At 45.9% G+C, this 17,500-nt stretch overlaps 2 protein-coding genes across 3 annotated transcripts in view; both read right to left on the bottom strand.

The window, feature by feature from the left end:
• Positions 1 to 7,969, bottom strand: part of ddx46 (DEAD (Asp-Glu-Ala-Asp) box polypeptide 46) — a 30,174-nt gene extending 22,205 nt beyond the window's left edge. Inside the window, exons 1-6 of the mRNA XM_079835933.1 lie at positions 7,902 to 7,969; positions 6,050 to 6,235; positions 5,901 to 5,975; positions 3,382 to 3,463; positions 3,138 to 3,306; positions 1,780 to 1,985 (exon numbers count right to left, since the gene is read on the bottom strand). Coding sequence (XP_079692059.1) covers positions 1,780 to 1,985; positions 3,138 to 3,306; positions 3,382 to 3,463; positions 5,901 to 5,975; positions 6,050 to 6,235; positions 7,902 to 7,918 — 735 coding nt within the window. The 5' untranslated portion in view covers positions 7,919 to 7,969. The remainder of the gene's footprint in view (positions 1 to 1,779; positions 1,986 to 3,137; positions 3,307 to 3,381; positions 3,464 to 5,900; positions 5,976 to 6,049; positions 6,236 to 7,901) is intronic.
• Positions 7,970 to 9,396: 1,427 nt separating this feature from the next.
• Positions 9,397 to 17,500, bottom strand: part of camlg (calcium modulating ligand) — an 11,653-nt gene continuing 3,549 nt past the window's right edge. Inside the window, exons 2-4 of one of the 2 annotated variants that reach the window (XM_079835039.1) lie at positions 16,279 to 16,622; positions 14,654 to 14,719; positions 9,397 to 9,999 (exon numbers count right to left, since the gene is read on the bottom strand). In XM_079835039.1, coding sequence (XP_079691165.1) covers positions 9,808 to 9,999; positions 14,654 to 14,719; positions 16,279 to 16,622 — 602 coding nt within the window. In that variant the 3' untranslated portion in view covers positions 9,397 to 9,807. Of the gene's footprint in view, positions 10,000 to 14,626; positions 14,720 to 16,278; positions 16,623 to 17,500 lie in introns of both variants that reach the window. The other variant, XM_079835038.1, reaches the window with a different exon arrangement.

Below are 17,500 nucleotides of genomic sequence, written 5' to 3'. Positions count from 1 at the left end.
AATATTGCTTTCTAAATCATGCCAAATATTGCTTTCTAAATCTCGCCAAATATTGCTTTCTAAATCTCGCCAAATATTGCTTTCTAAATCATGCCAAATATTGCTTTCTAAATCTCGCCAAATATTGCTTTCTAAATCTCGCCAAATATTGCTTTCTAAATCATGCCAAATATTGCTTTCTAAATCACGCCAAATATTGCTTTCTAAATCACGCCAAATATTGCTTTCTAAATCATGCCAAATATTGCTTTCTAAATCATGCCAAATATTGCTTTCTAAATCACGCCAAATATTGCTTTCTAAATCATGCCAAATATTGCTTTCTAAATCATGCCAAATATTGCTTTCTAAATCTCGCCAAATATTGCTTTCTAAATCTCGCCAAATATTGCTTTCTAAATCTCGCCAAATATTGCTTTCTAAATCACGCCAAATATTGCTTTCTAAATCATGCCAAATATTGCTTTCTAAATCACGCCAAATATTGCTTTCTAAATCATGCCAAATATTGCTTTCTAAATCTCGCCAAATATTGCTTTCTAAATCTCGCCAAATATTGCTTTCTAAATCACGCCAAATATTGCTTTCTAAATCTCGCCAAATATTGCTTTCTAAATCTCGCCAAATATTGCTTTCTAAATCTTGCCAAATATTGCTTTCTAAATCTCGCCAAATATTGCTTTCTAAATCACGCCAAATATTGCTTTCTAAATCACGCCAAATATTGCTTTCTAAATCTTGCCAAATATTGCTTTCTAAATCTCGCCAAATATTGCTTTCTAAATCACGCCAAATATTGCTTTCTAAATCACGCCAAATATTGCTTTCTAAATCACGCCAAATATTGCTTTCTAAATCACGCCAAATATTGCTTTCTAAATCATGCCAAATATTGCTTTCTAAATCTCGCCAAATATTGCTTTCTAAATCACGCCAAATATTGCTTTCTAAATCATGTCAAATATTGCTTTCTAAATCTCGCCAAATATTGCTTTCTAAATCATGCCAAATATTGCTTTCTAAATCACGCCAAATATTGCTTTCTAAGTCTTTAAAAGCCGTCCAGTTTATTGCCATTACTGAACAATCCAGCATTTTTCAACATGAGCTCTTCATCACACATTATGACTATGGAAGCTCGTTTACGCCACAGAATAGAAAGAAAAGGGAATTGTGACTTTATCTCACTTTTTTTCGCAATTGCGAGTTTATATATTTGTGATATAAACGCGAAAATTGTCGCAATTCTTTTTTCCTCAGAATTGGACTTTATAACTTGTAGTTGCAGTTTAGATCTCACAATTCTGAGAAAAGAAGTCAGAAGTGCAGGATATAAACTCGCAACTGCGCAAAACAGTCAATTGTGAAGAAAAGACTAGCGAGTTTTTATCACACAATTCTGACTTTATAACACACAAATGTGACTTTATATCGAAATGATGTGATTAGGGAGCAGCTTACGAGTTAACATTCACTGCATACATTTGAGCAGTTATAGCATTAGCATTAGCATTAGCTATTAAACATCATTATTCAAAATACTCACACGCATCAAACTCAGTGTTTCTGCAGCTAGCGCTGATTGTTTGGGCCAGTGATAAACTCTTTATACTCGGCTAAAGAAATCACTATTTTTAAAATAATTTTCCCAGACGACAACAAGATTTTCCAGGACATTTTCTCTAATTTTCCAGGTTTTCCAGGACGAGTGTGAACCCTGAAATCATGAGCATTTAACACCAATGTATTAAAGATGCGGTGCTGAGGGTTCGGGAGCACCTTGTCGTTTCCTCCCTTCATGGTGCCCATGTTGAACTTCTTGACCTCCTCTTTGACCTCCTCCATGTAGGCGTCCAGGGGGTCGAGCTCCTCTCCGGCCTCCTCCTCCATCCGCACCTCCTCCTCCACCTCCTCCGCCACATCCTTCTCCTGCTCGTCCTCATCTCCATCCGGCTCCACGGGGGCTTGAGTCTCCTCGTCATCATCTGAACACACACACACACACACACACACTGATGAGCAGCGCTGAGCAGCCATCACCGCTCCTCCTCACACACACACACACACACACACACACACACACACACACACACTGATGAGCAGCGCTGAGCAGCCATCACCGCTCCTCCTCACACACACACACACACACACACACACACTGATGAGCAGCGCTGAACAGCCATCACCGCTCCTCCTCACACACACACACACACACACACACACACACACACACACACACACACACACACACACACACACACACACTGACCGTCATCATCCTCCAGACTCCACTTCTTGCCCTGCTTCATCTCCTCCTCTCACACACACACACACACACACACACACTAACCGTCATCATCCTCCAGACTCCACTTCTTGCCCTGCTTCATCTCCTCCTCACACACACACACACTGATGAGCAGCGCTGAACAGCCATCACCGCTCCTCCTCACACACACACACACACACACACACACACACACACACTGACCGTCATCATCCTCCAGACTCCACTTCTTGCCCTGCTTCATCTCCTCCTCTCTCACACACACACACACACACACACACACACACACACACACACTGACCGTCATCATCCTCCAGACTCCACTTCTTGCCCTGCTTCATCTCCTCACACACACTCACACACACACACACACACACACACACACACTGACCGTCATCATCCTCCAGACTCCACTTCTTGCCCTGCTTCATCTCCTCCTCACACACACACACACACACACACACACACACACACTGACCGTCATCATCCTCCAGACTCCACTTCTTGCCCTGCTTCATCTCCTCCTCTCTCACACACACACACACACACACACTGACCGTCATCATCCTCCAGACTCCACTTCTTGCCCTGCTTCATCTCCTCACACACACACACACACACACACACACACACTGACCGTCATCATCCTCCAGACTCCACTTCTTGCCCTGCTTCATCTCCTCACACACACACACACACACACACACACACACACACACACACACACACACACTGACCGTCATCATCCTCCAGACTCCACTTCTTGCCCTGCTTCATCTCCTCCTCACACACACACACACACACACACACACACACACACACACACACACACACACACACACACACTGACCGTCATCATCCTCCAGACTCCACTTCTTGCCCTGCTTCATCTCCTCCAGCTCCTTCTTGATCTCTCCGATGTTCTCCATGGCCTTCTTCCTCTGCTCCTCCCTCCACTTCTCCACCCGCTCCTTCCTCTTCCTCATCTCCTCCTCCAGGGTGTTCTGGTCGAAGTCTTGCTGCAGAAGGTCATGTTATTACACAGAGGTCAGAGGTCAATCCTTCCTTCACTCATGAAGCACTCATTCACTCACGTCTTCAGCCTTCTCCTCCTCCTTCTCCTCCTTCACCTTCTTCTTCTCCGCGGACTGCTCTCCGTTCTCCGCCTTCTCCTTGCTGGAATATCAGATCAGAGTCATTAGGCCATCGATAGGGGATAATAATATATAGCCTAATGTATAATAAACACACTGTATGTGTAATATATATATATAATGATTTGTAATGATTGCTCCAACAGTGGACCTTTTTTCACCAAGCTGCTTGGCAATTTCCCATGATTTCAAACCATGACCATGTCTTAGTGTATTACCAAGAGTAACCTTGGAAACGGTGGTCCAGCTCTTTTCAGGTCATTGAGCAGCTCCTCTCGTGTAGTTCTGGGCTGATTTCTCACCTTTCTTAGGATCATTGAGACCCCGCGAGGTGAGATCTTGCATGGAGCCCCAGTCCGAGGGAGATTGACAGTCATGTTTAGCTTCTTCCATTTTCTAATGATTGCTCCAACAGAGGACCTTTTTTCACCAAGCTGCTTGGCCATTTTCCCGTAGCCCTTTCCAGCCTTGTGGAGGTGGACAATTTTGTCTCTAGTGTCTTTGGAAAGCTCTTTGGTCTTGGCCATGTTAGTAGTTGGACTCTTACTGATTGTATGGGGTGGACAGGTGTCTTTATGCAGCTAAAGACCTCAAACAGGTGCATCTAATTTAGGATAATAAATGGAGTGGAGGTGGACATTTTAAAGGCAGACTAACAGGTCATTGAGGGTCAGAATTCTAGCTGATAGACAGGTGTTCAAATACTTATTTGCAGCTGTATCATACAAATAAATAGTTAAAAAATCATACAATGTGATTTCTGGATTTTTTTGTTATAGATTATGTCTCTCACGGTGGACATGACCCTACGATGACAATTTCAGACCCTCCATGATTTCTAAGTGGGAGAACTTGCAAAATAGCAGGTGTTCAAATACTTATTTTCCTCACTGTATATATATAACAATTAGCGAGTTCAATAATTAATACAACTTCGATACAATACCTTAAAAAAATATTGATATTTGATAAAAATGTTCACATCACAGGGAAAACTGCCATATAGAGATACTCCTCATTGCCTCAATGTTTGATCATTTGGGTAATTTGATTGTAATAGCTTACACACGGCACAGATACGCCATTACGCTTTATTTCAAATGTTGAACCAAATTTACAAAAGAAAAGCACTGCAAAAAATGCTTTTCTTACTTAGTATTTTTGTCTTGTTTTCAGTCCAAGTATCTAAAAATTCTCAAAACAAGAAGCATTTACTAGACAAATAAAAATTATTGTCTTGTTTTGGGGGCAAAGAACTCAAAATTAAGGGAGTTTTTGCTTAAAATTAGCTAAATAATCTGCCAATGGAGTGAGCAAAATAATCTTAATTCAAACAGAAAACAAGATTATTTTTCTTACCCCATTGGCAGATTATTTTAAGCAAAAACTCCCTTAATTTTCAGTTATTTTCCCCCAAAACAAGACACAAACTTCTGCTTGTCTAGTAAATGCTTCTTAATGTAAGATTTTTTAGATATTTGGACTGAAAACAAGACAAAAATACTAAGTAAGAAAAGCTTTTTTTGCAGTGAGAAAGTAATAAAATACGAACAAATCGCAAATGATAGCACTAATCTCCACAGCAGAATGAAGAGAACGGCATTAGCGACACACACACATTAGGCTGCTGTCCCTTTAAGAGCCGCAACTCGTGATTTCTCATCTGTTGCTCCTGAACGCATCCTTACACACTCTCTGAACGCCATTATGACCAGAGCCTGAAATTAACACCCGACCACGCGCCAAATGCGGGTCAATTTTGCAATTGACCTATCGGCAAGCCCCTCCCCTTGCACGCAGATGAGCCAATGGCAGTTGAGTATCAGTTGCGCTGTGACCGGAACTCGGACATCTTTAGAGAAACACTGGAAAATCCAGTTTGATGGTGTTTATGCTACAAAAATGCTCAAATGTCTTCCCTGAGGTCCTGTAACACTGACTCCAGGGATCCTGAGAGGATTTTCTGTTCGTCAAACTCTCGTTAAGTTACGATTAAAGTCCCTGCTAACATACAAACCGAAATAACGAACTGTTCTCACGTCATGTGACGGTGTAGGTCAAAAACACATTTCAGTGCCTCTCCAGATTAAAGCTCCACTGTGTGATATTTCCTCCATCTAGTGGTGAACTGGTATATGACCATCCAGAGAATATTAGTTTCTGTTCCTCTCAATTTCGATTTGGTTTTAACTCCTACGGTGGCTGATTTAGTCCAAGATTAACATGGCTTCAGCTCGACCTCGTCCACATTGGACACGGAGCCATCGAGTGTTAAAACGCCAAAGGCCAAGCTTGAGTTTACGGGAATGTCCCTCTTTGGCTAATGTACTTTCAAGATGGAGGATCAACATGGCGACCCGCAGTCGAACCCTCACCCGTATGTGTTTACAATGGCATATTATAAACTTACCAGAATACTTTATTACTTGAAAGTGTGTGTGTGTGTGTGTGACGCTGACCTCCGCCCTCTGCTCCGGCTCTTGCTCCTCCTGCGCTCTCTGCTCATGCGTCTCCTGTCCCGACTCCTGGAGCGCCTGTGGAGAGACGTGACGTTAGCGTGTGTGTGTGTGTGTGTGAGTGTGAGTGTGTGAGTGCGTGTGAGCCTGACCTCGGCCTCTTGCGGTCTCTGGAGCGTGACCTGCGGCGCTCTCTGCTGCGTGTGCGCTCTCTCCTGCTGCGCTCGCGGGCCCTTGACCCGGCCGGCTCCTCCTTCTTGGTGCGCTTGGGGTCCGGCGAGCGGCTCTTAGACCGGCTGCCCGACCGGGCCCTCGAGCTGGAGCGCTTCCTGTAGTGCCTGCAACACACACACACACACACACACACATTAACACATGATACATCTCAAACTATGAGGGTTATCGTGTCTCCTCTAGTGTGCCGTATCTCGAGGGAATCGCTTCACAAACAAGAACAAATGTAGGGGCGGGGCTTAAGTGTGCCTGAGGGGAACTCAGGGTTCCCGCTCTTTTTCAGCAAACATTTTCCAGAACACTTTCAATTTTACTACAGCGGGAATAAAAGACAAGGATCATGCCAAATATTGCTTTCTAAATCACGCCAAATATTGCTTTCTAAATCACGCCAAATATTGCTTTCTAAATCACGCCAAATATTGCTTTCTAAATCACGCCAAATATTGCTTTCTAAATCATGCAAATATTGCTTTCTAAGTCTTTAAAAGTCGTCCAGTTTATTGCCATTACTGAACAATCCAGCATTTTTCAACATGAGCTCTTCATCACACATTATGACTATGGAAGCTTGTTTACGCCACACAATAGAAAGAAAAGTTCATTGAGACTTTCTCTCACTTTTTTTCGCAATTGCGAGTTTATATATTTGTGATATAAACGCGAAAATTGTCGCAATTCTTTTTTCCTCAGAATTGGACTTTATAACTTGTAGTTGCAGTTTAGATCTCACAATTCTGAGAAAAGAAGTCAGAAGTGCAGGATATAAACTCGCAACTGCGCAAAACAGTCAATTGTGAAGAAAAGACTAGCGAGTTTATATCACACAATTCTGACTATATAACACACAAATGTGACTTTATATCAAAATGATGTGATTAGTTAGCAGCTCACGAGTTAACATTCACTGCATACATTTGAGCAGTTATAGCATTAGCATTAGCATTAGCAAGACTAAACATCATTATTCAAAATACTCACACGCGTCAAACTCAGTGTTTCTGCAGCTAGCGCTGATTGTTTGGGCCAGTGATAAACTCTTTATACTCGGCTAAAGAAATCACTATTTTTAAAAGAATTTTCCCAGACAACAACAAGATTTTCCAGGACATTTTCTCTAATTTTCCAGGTTTTCCAGGACGAGTGTGAACCCTGGAACTGATTGATTTCTATGATTGTTGATAAAATCACTGATTTAAACATTCTTGGACACATTTGGGATCATGTACACAACAACACTAGTGGTTTGATATGTTAAAATCTTACATATTGCGCCTTTAAGTGTTTGTATAGAAGCGTGTTACACAATTACAGAAGCTCCGTTTTATTATACAGGCTCCATATTATATACATAGCATTATTTACAACAAAAGTAGAATTAGACAAAGTAAAAATATTGCGGTTTATTTAATGGACGCTACGTAGCTATGACGTAATGAGATAAACTGTATTTATTAGCGATGTAAACAACCGAAGCCGCCACACACACACACACACACACACACACACACACACACTCAATAACCGCCTTAGCAGTTACACAGTTACACACTGTGAGTATCTGAGGGCACTAGTTAGTGAACTAACATTAGTGAGTTAATGAGTGAGTTAATCGCAGCTCAACCTGACACACACACACACGCGCGCGCGCAGAGTTCGCGTCTCGCGGATACGAGCGCTTCATTCGCAGCGCGGAAACGCGTGTAATTCACACTATTATAACACTTACACGCGAAACTTAAATGAGCGCGAATAAACAGAAAGATTTACCGTGACTCTCGTCCCATGATGTCGCTACAGTGCGTTCACACAAACACATCCGGCTGCGCGACGACAACTTCCGCTCGCTACTTTTATTTAAAGTGACAGCTATCAAATTAAATATTTCGACCCAATATGAACAGTCCCTTATTCATCAGACTGTCCAGGAATCATGACAAAACGACTCCTTTTATGACTATATGTATATATATTACAAATTAAATCAATAATACAATATTTAAGTACATACAAATATTGGGAAATTAAATATCACCACAGAAAAATACATTTGAGCCTCTCCAGATGTGCTACTATCGACTGAAATACCACATAACCTCCTTCAAACGGGTTTTATGTCCTGTTGTTTGAAATATTTGGTCAAAATCAAACGCCGTCGCGCAAACTCTCGTATGATGACGTGCGCGTGTCACGTGTCCGGACGCATTTAGTCTTATTCATTCCGAGGATATGAATATCTGATAATAACTCAATTTTGACTAGTTAAAATGCTAGACTTCCACTAGTAACACTTGCGCTCAGGATTAACATTTCCACGAGTGGAGACTCTTCTTGATATCTTGTATTAAATCTCACGATAGGCTGCCGTTCATATTCAGTTATTGATATCAAGAATTGATCCACTTTCGCCTCAGAAATACAATTATCACTAGTAAAAAACGTTATTCGTCAATAATTACTTTGTAACAAGTAAACATATAAATTCCTGATATCAAGAACTCAATTTGCACTAAATGTTAATTCTTGATATCTATAAATGTATTTTAATATGTAACATTTGGTATTTCTGATATCAATATAATTTCCGATATCTAAAATGGCTTTTTTACTAGTAACAGTCACAGAAATGAACATTATTACTAACGACAATCAAATTACTGATATCATTAAGGGTTTTTACTAGGAAGAATTAGCATATTTAAGGTGCAGTGTGTAATATTTATGAGGGTCTATTGACAGAAATGCAGTATAATATCCATAACTCTGTTCTCAGTGGAGTATAAAGACCGTTGTGTGTTTATGACCTCAGAATGAGGCGTTTCTATCCACACACACCGCGGGGTTACAGTGAAGACGCCATTTTGTGTCGTCATGTTTCTACAGTAGCCCTAAAGGGACAAACTTCTCTACAGAGCGCGAGCTACTCTCTGCTGACCACATCGGTGTCCTGTGTGGGCCACCGTAGCTTCTGATAGGGAGGGGTGAGCGGTGCAATTCACAACCTCACCACTAGATGCCACTAAACCTTACACACTGCACCTTTAACTAGTGAAAGTTGAATTGTTGATGTAAAGAATTCATATCCTGACACTATATCCAGCACTAAAGATGCTCCGTCTTCACCTCACCCTTAGAATGATGGTCTTCACACTCACTCACACACACACACACACACACACACACACACACACACACACACACACACACACACACACACACACACACACACACACACACACACACACACACACACACACACACACACTCAGAAGGACACAGGTGTTTATTGGTATAAACAATAATCAAAGATACCACAGTCACAGAGGGCGAAGTGTCATAACGCGCCTCATATTAGTGTGAACACACATCAGTTTTGCAGGATTATGTAAACATCAACAGAAACAATAAAGGTGAACATCCGTCCCAAACACGTACAGTAACACACACTCGGCTGGGTCAGGGGTCAGGGGTCATGCATCACTCACACACAAGAGGACGAGCTTCACTAGTGTTGCAGCGGTCATGCACTCAGGACGTGTGTCTCTGTGTGTGTGTGTGTGTGTGTGTGTCTCTGTGTGTGAGTGTGTGTGTGTGTGTGTGTGTGAGAGAGTGTGAGAGAGAGAGAGAGAGTGTGTGTGTGTGTGCGCGTGTGTGTGTGTGTGTGTGTGTGTCTCTCTCAGGACGCCTCTGAGCCGAACAGCAGCAGCAGCTCGTGACACATGATGAAGCTGAAGAAGTACACACACAGGTCTGAGAACACGTGGCTCATCTTCCTGTAGGTGTCCATGGAGCGGCTGATGACCTCAGAGGGGATGCCGGACAGCAGCAGGGCCGCGGTCAGAACCGTCGTCTGGCTCTTCCTCTCCACCTGCGGACACACACACTTTACTCACACACACCAATCACAGCTCACTTTACTCACACACACCAATCACAGCTCACTTTACTGACAACCATATCTGATTCTGCTCTGGGTAATTTCTGATTCAGCGGTTCAGAGCGTTATGAATCAGTGAGTCGATTCAGCGGTTTGGATCGCCAAATTTCAGCAGTTTGGTGGTTTGACACGCGATCCGAATCATGATTCGACTCACTGATTCATAACGCTCTGAACCGCTGAATCGACTCACTGATTCATAACGCTCCAAACTGCTGAGTCGACTCACTGATTCATAACGCTCCAAACTGCTGATTCGACTCACTGATTCATAACACTCCAAACTGCTGAGTCGACTCACTGATTCATAACGCTCCAAACTGCTGAGTCGACTCACTGATTCATAACGCTCCAAACTGCTGATTCGACTCACTGATTCATAACGCTCCAAACTGCTGAGTCGACTCACTGATTCATAACGCTCCAAACTGCTGATTCGACTCACTGATTCATAACGCTCCAAACTGCTGAGTCGACTCACTGATTCATAACGCTCCAAACTGCTGAGTCGACTCACTGATTCATAACGCTCCAAACTGCTGAGTCGACTCACTGATTCATAACGCTCCAAACTGCTGAGTCGACTCACTGATTCATAACGCTCCAAACTGCTGATTCGACTCACTGATTCATAACGCTCCAAACTGCTGAGTCGACTCACTGATTCATAACGCTCCAAACCGCTGAATCGGCTCACTGATTCATAATGCTCCAAACTGCTGAGTCGACTCACTGATTCATAACGCTCTGAACCGCTGAATCGACTCACTGATTCATAACGCTTCGAAGCTTCATGAGGCCGTGTTTTGAAATCGTCATCACTATATAAGTCGTTATTTAGGGTTTTTTTGCGCACAGAAACTATTCTCGTCTTCATAAAGTTATTGTAGAGCCGCTGTAGTGAGATGGACTTTGTAACTTTAGTCTTTAGTGTCTTTTAAGGGTCTTGAGAGTGTAAAGTTGAGCCAATGGAGGCCTTTCAGAGCATCAGATTTACACTAAAATATCTTCATTTGTGTCTGAAGATGAACGGAGGTCTGACGGGTGTCCAACCACATGAGGCTCAGTCATTAATGACACAATTTACATTTTTGGGTGAACTAACCCTTTAAAGGATATGGACGAGGGGGCCGGTTTGACACCGGAAGCAGTCAAGGAGCTGCGCAAAGCCACGGATTTGGCTTTACGAGCCACGAATCACACAGCTCGCGCCATAGGACGATCAATGGCGGGCGCGGTGGCGGCGGAGCGTCACTTGTGGCTCAACCTCAAGGAAATCCGTGATTAGGAAAAGGTTTTCCTACTGAACGCTCTGGTTTCTCAGTCTGGTTTGTTTGGGGAGGCGTTCAACACGGTGGTTGAGAAGTTTAGAGCTGCTAAATCTCAATCGGCCGCCTTTAAGCAGTTCATGCCTAGGAGAGCGAGGGACTCTCCTAACCCTTCCCCTTCTCAGTCCAGAGATCGCCCCTCCTACAGAAGGGAGTTCCCCAGTAAGAGGAGTGACCAGAGTCATCCTCCACCCACCTCGGTCTGGGGAGCTTGTGGTCGTCCATTTCCTCGCCAACGTCCTCACAGACGCATCGACCCAAAGCGGCCCAGCAAACCCTCTGCTCCGGCCCCTTCGAGTCGCTCCTGACCCTCCGGTCAGAAAAAGGAGAGCTGCAGTTCACGTCCGAGGCTGGGTCAGACCGAGCAAGCGTCTCTGCCCGCCTCTCACCAGCTCTCCTTATCCGGCTCTGTCTCTTTCTCCGCCCAGCGCGCTTCGGAATACAAAACTGGCCCGACCATCGCCTTTTTCCAGCGCTGAAGGAAGGAGACGCCTTTTTTCAAGGGCAGACCGGCATGCAGGGTCTGGAAAGGGGACGTTCTCTCCTGGCACATAAATTGCCTAGAGCTGAGAGCTGTGTCCCTGGCCCTTCTTTCTCCCCTCCCTCATGGGACATCATGTCATTGTCAGGACGGACAACATGGTGGTGGTGTCTCATGTGAATCGCCAAGGGGGATCACGGTCGCGCACCCTGGACAGGCATGCGCGCCGTCTCCTCCTGTGGGCTCAGGACAAGCTTCTGTCCCTGAGAGCAGTCCATGTACCCGGAGTCTGGATTACCTGTCGAGGCAGAAGCTCAGGTCGGGAGAATGGATGCTGAACCCTCAAACTGTATCTCAGATTTGGGAGGTGTTCGGGAAAGCGGAGGTGGACCTCTTTGCCTCGAAGGAGTCGTCCCAGTGTCGGCTCTGGTTCTCTCTGAGTTCCCCAGCCTCATTGGGGATAGATGCGTTCGCGCATCCACGGTCCAATCTGAAACTCTATGCGTTCCCGCCCATCATCTGATTCCGGTGGTTCTGTGCAGGGTGAGAGAGAGTGGAGTCAGCCTCCTGCTGGTGGCTCCACGCTGGCCGTCCCAGGCTTGGTTCTCGGAGATGGTTCTCCTCCTGGATTCTCCCCCTGGGAGATCCCGATCAGAGAGGACCTATTGTCCCAGCTTCAGGGCAGGATTTGGCATCCTCACCCGAAAATGTGGAAGTTGTGGGTATGGCCCATCAAGGGCCAGTGGCGCTGGACACTGGTCTTCCTGCCGATGTTCATTGCGGGTGCTAGAGCTCCTTCCTCTAGGAGGCTCTACTCCTCCAAGTGGAGGGTCTTTAAGTCATGGTGCTCTTCCCATGTGGTGGACCCAGTTAACTGCCTGGTGGGTCCAGTTCTGGAGTTCCTGCAGGAGAAGTTTGCTGCTGGAGCAGCGGCCACCACCCTTAGGGTTTATGTTGCCGAGATCGCTGCTTATAGGGAGTTGGACGAAGTCCCTCTAGGCAAGCATAGATTGGTTTCGTCTTTCATGCGAGGGGTAAGCACCTGAGGCCAGCACGCCCTCCTGGTATTTCCTCTTGGGACCTCTCAGTTGTCCTCGAGGGACTAATAAAAGCTCCCTTTGAGCCCTTGGAGTCAGCCCAGAGCAGATTCTGACTCTCTCAAGGTTGCTCTTTTGCTAGCGTTATCCTCCCTGAAGCGAGTAGGCGACCTACAGGCGCTTTCTGTTAATGGGGCCTGTATGGATTTTGCTCCTGGCCTAGTCAAGGTTACCTTAAGACCTAGGCCGGGTTATGTGCCCAAGGTTTTATCCACTTCCTTCAGTTCTCAGGTTATCACCCTTCACTCCTTTTGACTCAGAGGAGGACGAGAAACTTCATCTGCTCTGCCCTGTACGAGCATTGAAGTGTTATGTGGACCGGTCTGACGGTTGGAGGAAATCTAACCAGCTCTTGCCGCATCGAAGCAAAGGGTTTCCCATTGGGTGACGGAGGCTATTTCGCTGGCTTATGAGGTGCGTGGTACACCTTCACCTCTTGATATTAGAGCGCATTCTACCAGAGGTGTGGCTTCCTCTCAAGCACTTTTTAGAGGGGCTCTTTTGGAGGATATTTGTGTGGCGGCAGGTTGGTCCTCTCCGCACACTTTTGTGAGGTTCTATAGTTTGGATCTCGACATGACTTCGGGTTCGCATGTTCTATCTGCTTCACCTAGTCATGCAGGTTATCTGGTGTTCTTTGAGCCAGATATGGCAGCGCTTTAGCTTGGCGTGTTTGGTATATCGTTCCCATTACGTCATTAAAGTGACGCAGCGTCGAGTGAACCTATGAAAGAGAACATAGGTTACGCAAGTAACCTGAGACGATTTGACACATTAACATGAATTAACATGCTGTTAGCATGTTTTAACACACTGATAGCATTACTTAACATGTTGATAGAATAGCATGTTTTAACATACTGCATACTGTTGATATTGTTACCCTTGACTGCTCTAGTTGCTTCTATTGCCCTCATTTGTAAGTCGCTTTGGATAACAGCGTCTGCTAAATGACTAAATGTAACACGATGCTAGCATAAATTAGCATGTTGCTAGCATGTTTTAGTATGCTGATAGCATTAATGAAATGTTGCTAGTATGTTTTAACACATTGCAAACATGAATTAACATGGTGCTATTGTTTTATCATGTTGTTAGCATAAACTAACGTTTTAACACAGCTAGCGTGAATTAGCATTTTGTTAACATGTTTTATCACTTCGCAAACATTAATTAACATGTTGCTAGCATGTTTTGACACATTGCTAACATGAATGTTCATGTTTTAACACATTGTTAACATGAATTAAGAAGTTTGCTAATATGTTTTTGCATTTTGTTAATACGAATAAGCATGTTTTAACACTTTGCTAACATTAACACGTTGGTAGCATGAATTAACATGTTGCTAACATGAATTAGCATGTTTGCTAGCATGTTTTAACACACTAGCAACATGTAAATAATGCTATCAGTATGTTTTAACATGCTGTATGAATTAACATGTTGTTAACAGGATTTGACACATTGCTAGCATGACTTAGCATGTTTGCTAGCATGTTTTAGAATTCATATGTGAGGTCCGTTAAAGAGCATTGTATCTCAGTTTGTTCTGGTGTTAGTGAGCTATACTGCCCCTGTAGCCTACAGTCACCCTAGCACACATTATATACCTCACAAACTGTGTCATTATCATCTGTGGCAACACTTACATCATCAGATCCAAAGCAGAGACAAACCTTTGGGAAGTATTTGTGCAATCCCATGAATCCCAGCTCAAGCGTGAGGAACGGGGCGAATATAGACTGCAGAAACAGAGGAGAGAGTTAAGACTAGCAGTGGATCACCGGACACGCCCACACTCACAGGACACGCCCACACTCACGGGACACGCCCACACTCACCGGACACGCCCACACTCACCGGACACGCCCACACTCACCGGACACGCCCACACTCACAGGACACGCCCACACTCACAGGACACGCCCACACTCACCGGACACGCCCACACTCACCGGACACGCCCACACTCACCGGACACGCCCACACTCACGGGACACGCCCACACTCACGGACACGCCCACACTCACCGGACACGCCCACACTCACAGGACACGCCCACACTCACCGGACACGCCCACACTCACCGGACACGCCCACACTCACCGGACACGCCCACACTCACGGGACACGCCCACACTCTCCAGACACGCCCACACTCTCCAGACACGCCCACACTCTCCAGACACGCCCACACTCTCCAGACACGCCCACACTCTCCACACACGCCCACACTCTCCAGACACGCCCACACTCTCCAGACACTTCCACACTCTCCAGACACTTCCACACTCTCCAGACACGCCCACACTCTCCAGACACACGCCCACACTCTCCAGACACGCCCACACTCTCCAGACACTTCCACACTCTCCAGACACTCTCCAGACACGCCCACACTCTCCAGACACGCCCACACTCTCCAGACACGCCCACACTCTCCAGACACGCCCACACTCTCCGGACACTCCCACACTCTCCAGACACGCCCACACTCTCCAGACACGCCCACACTCTCCAGACACTCTCCAGACACGCCCACACTCTCCAGACACTTCCACACTCTCCAGACACGCCCACACTCTCCAGACACGCCCACACTCTCCAGACACTCTCCAGACACGCCCACACTCTCCAGACACTTCCACACTCTCCAGACACGCCCACACTCTCCAGACACGCCCACACTCTCCAGACACTCTCCAGACACGCCCACACTCTCCAGACACTTCCACACTCTCCAGACACGCCCACACTCTCCAGACACGCCCACACTCTCCAGACACGCCCACACTCTCCAGACACTTCCACACTCTCCAGACACTCTCCAGACACGCCCACACTCTCCAGACACGCCCACACTCTCCAGACACTTCCACACTCTCCAGACACGCCCACACTCTCCAGACACGCCCACACTCTCCAGACACGCCCACACTCTCCAGACACTTCCACACTCTCCAGACACTCTCCAGACACGCCCACACTCTCCAGACACTCTCCAGACACGCCCACACTCTCCAGACACGCCCACACTCTCCAGACACGCCCACACTCTCCAGACACGCCCACACTCTCCAGACACGCCCACACTCTCCAGACACGCCCACACTCTCCAGACACGCCCACACTCTCCAGACACGCCCACACTCTCCAGACACTTCCACACTCTCCAGACACTTCCACACTCTCCAGACACTTCCACACTCTCCAGACACGCCCACACTCTCCAGACACGCCCACACTAACCGGACACGCCCACACTAACCGGACACGCCCACACACGGACACGCCCACTCACCAGATACTGGCAGACGCAGATGCGCACGAACAGGGCGAGGGCGAGGCTGCCGGCGAGCCTGAAGAGGCAGAAGGGGTCCAGATCCTCTGCCTCTGTGGCTCCGCCCTCCTGTGCCGCCTTCTCATTGGCCAGCTGGCCGCGCAGCTTCATGGCGTCGTCGAGGCGGGACAGGTAGTTCTGCAGGCCCCCCCGCGGGCCCCCCTCCTCCCCCGCGGCCTCACTGGAGCTCCGGGCCGGCTCGGGGCCGCACTCGGGCGGGGCAGGGGACAGCCTCTTAGAGCCGGACCAGGCCTCGGGACGCTCCAGGTCCAGGTGGAAGCGCGGCTCCAGGACACTCCGGGCTGCTGCACACACACACACACACACACACACACACACATTAGTTCTCAAGCGCTTCACTGAACATCACACTCACACACACACACTCCTGATATTAACTCTTCGATGTCCGCACAGGGCTCTCATTACAGGGTCACTTCAGTGGTTTAGCATTAGGCTTTATATCAGTAGAAACCCGGTGGTATATTCAAATTATGATACTTTCCCCCTCATATCCCCCTGAGACGAGAGAATTATGCACTTTATTTATAGAAAAATTCCTCCGATTACGCAAATATCGTCATTTTGGGCCCCACTTTTTTTTTTTTTACGCAGATAATGCCGTCTCTGATATAATGAGCTGATCAATAAAATGCTCATATCTGTTGCTTTGGTTGACGGGAACTCTGTTAAATGTGCATATAGCACGAGAATTGAAGATCAGATTTATATTCATATTGCGGAGAGGTGTAAGGCAAGACAACCTGCGTGCTTTATTAGTTTAGATTGTGTAGCGGTTTGGTTGTGATCGGCCTCATCTTGTCAAAAATGTCTTTTTGCTGTGATGGTGGTGATAGAGGCTAAAGGTTTAAACGACGCTTTAAGTGTTTATATGGATTTAATAAGCAAGACAAGTCAAGTGTTGATTTCAGAGGCTAAAGCGTCGGGTTAACTCACTGTCGGCCGCTGGGTCGTCACTTTAAAGAACAAAAACTTTAATTTAACAAACAAAAAAGTGCTTCACACATTTTTCTAAATTAACTTAGTAAAGAAACAAAACAAAATATAACTACTTTGACATTGAAAACTAAACTGAACTGTTTTAATGGCGGCAGGTAATGTGTAAACGGAGGATAAATAAACACAGGCTCCAGTCGGACTGAGGCTGATGTGTTTGATGAGC

Source organism: Gobio gobio (assembly GCF_949357685.1).
Source record: "Gobio gobio genome assembly, chromosome: 14".
Taxonomy (NCBI): Eukaryota; Metazoa; Chordata; class Actinopteri; order Cypriniformes; family Gobionidae; genus Gobio; species Gobio gobio.
Note: the sequence above shows the minus strand (reverse complement) of the source record. Positions and strands in the feature narration are given on the sequence as shown.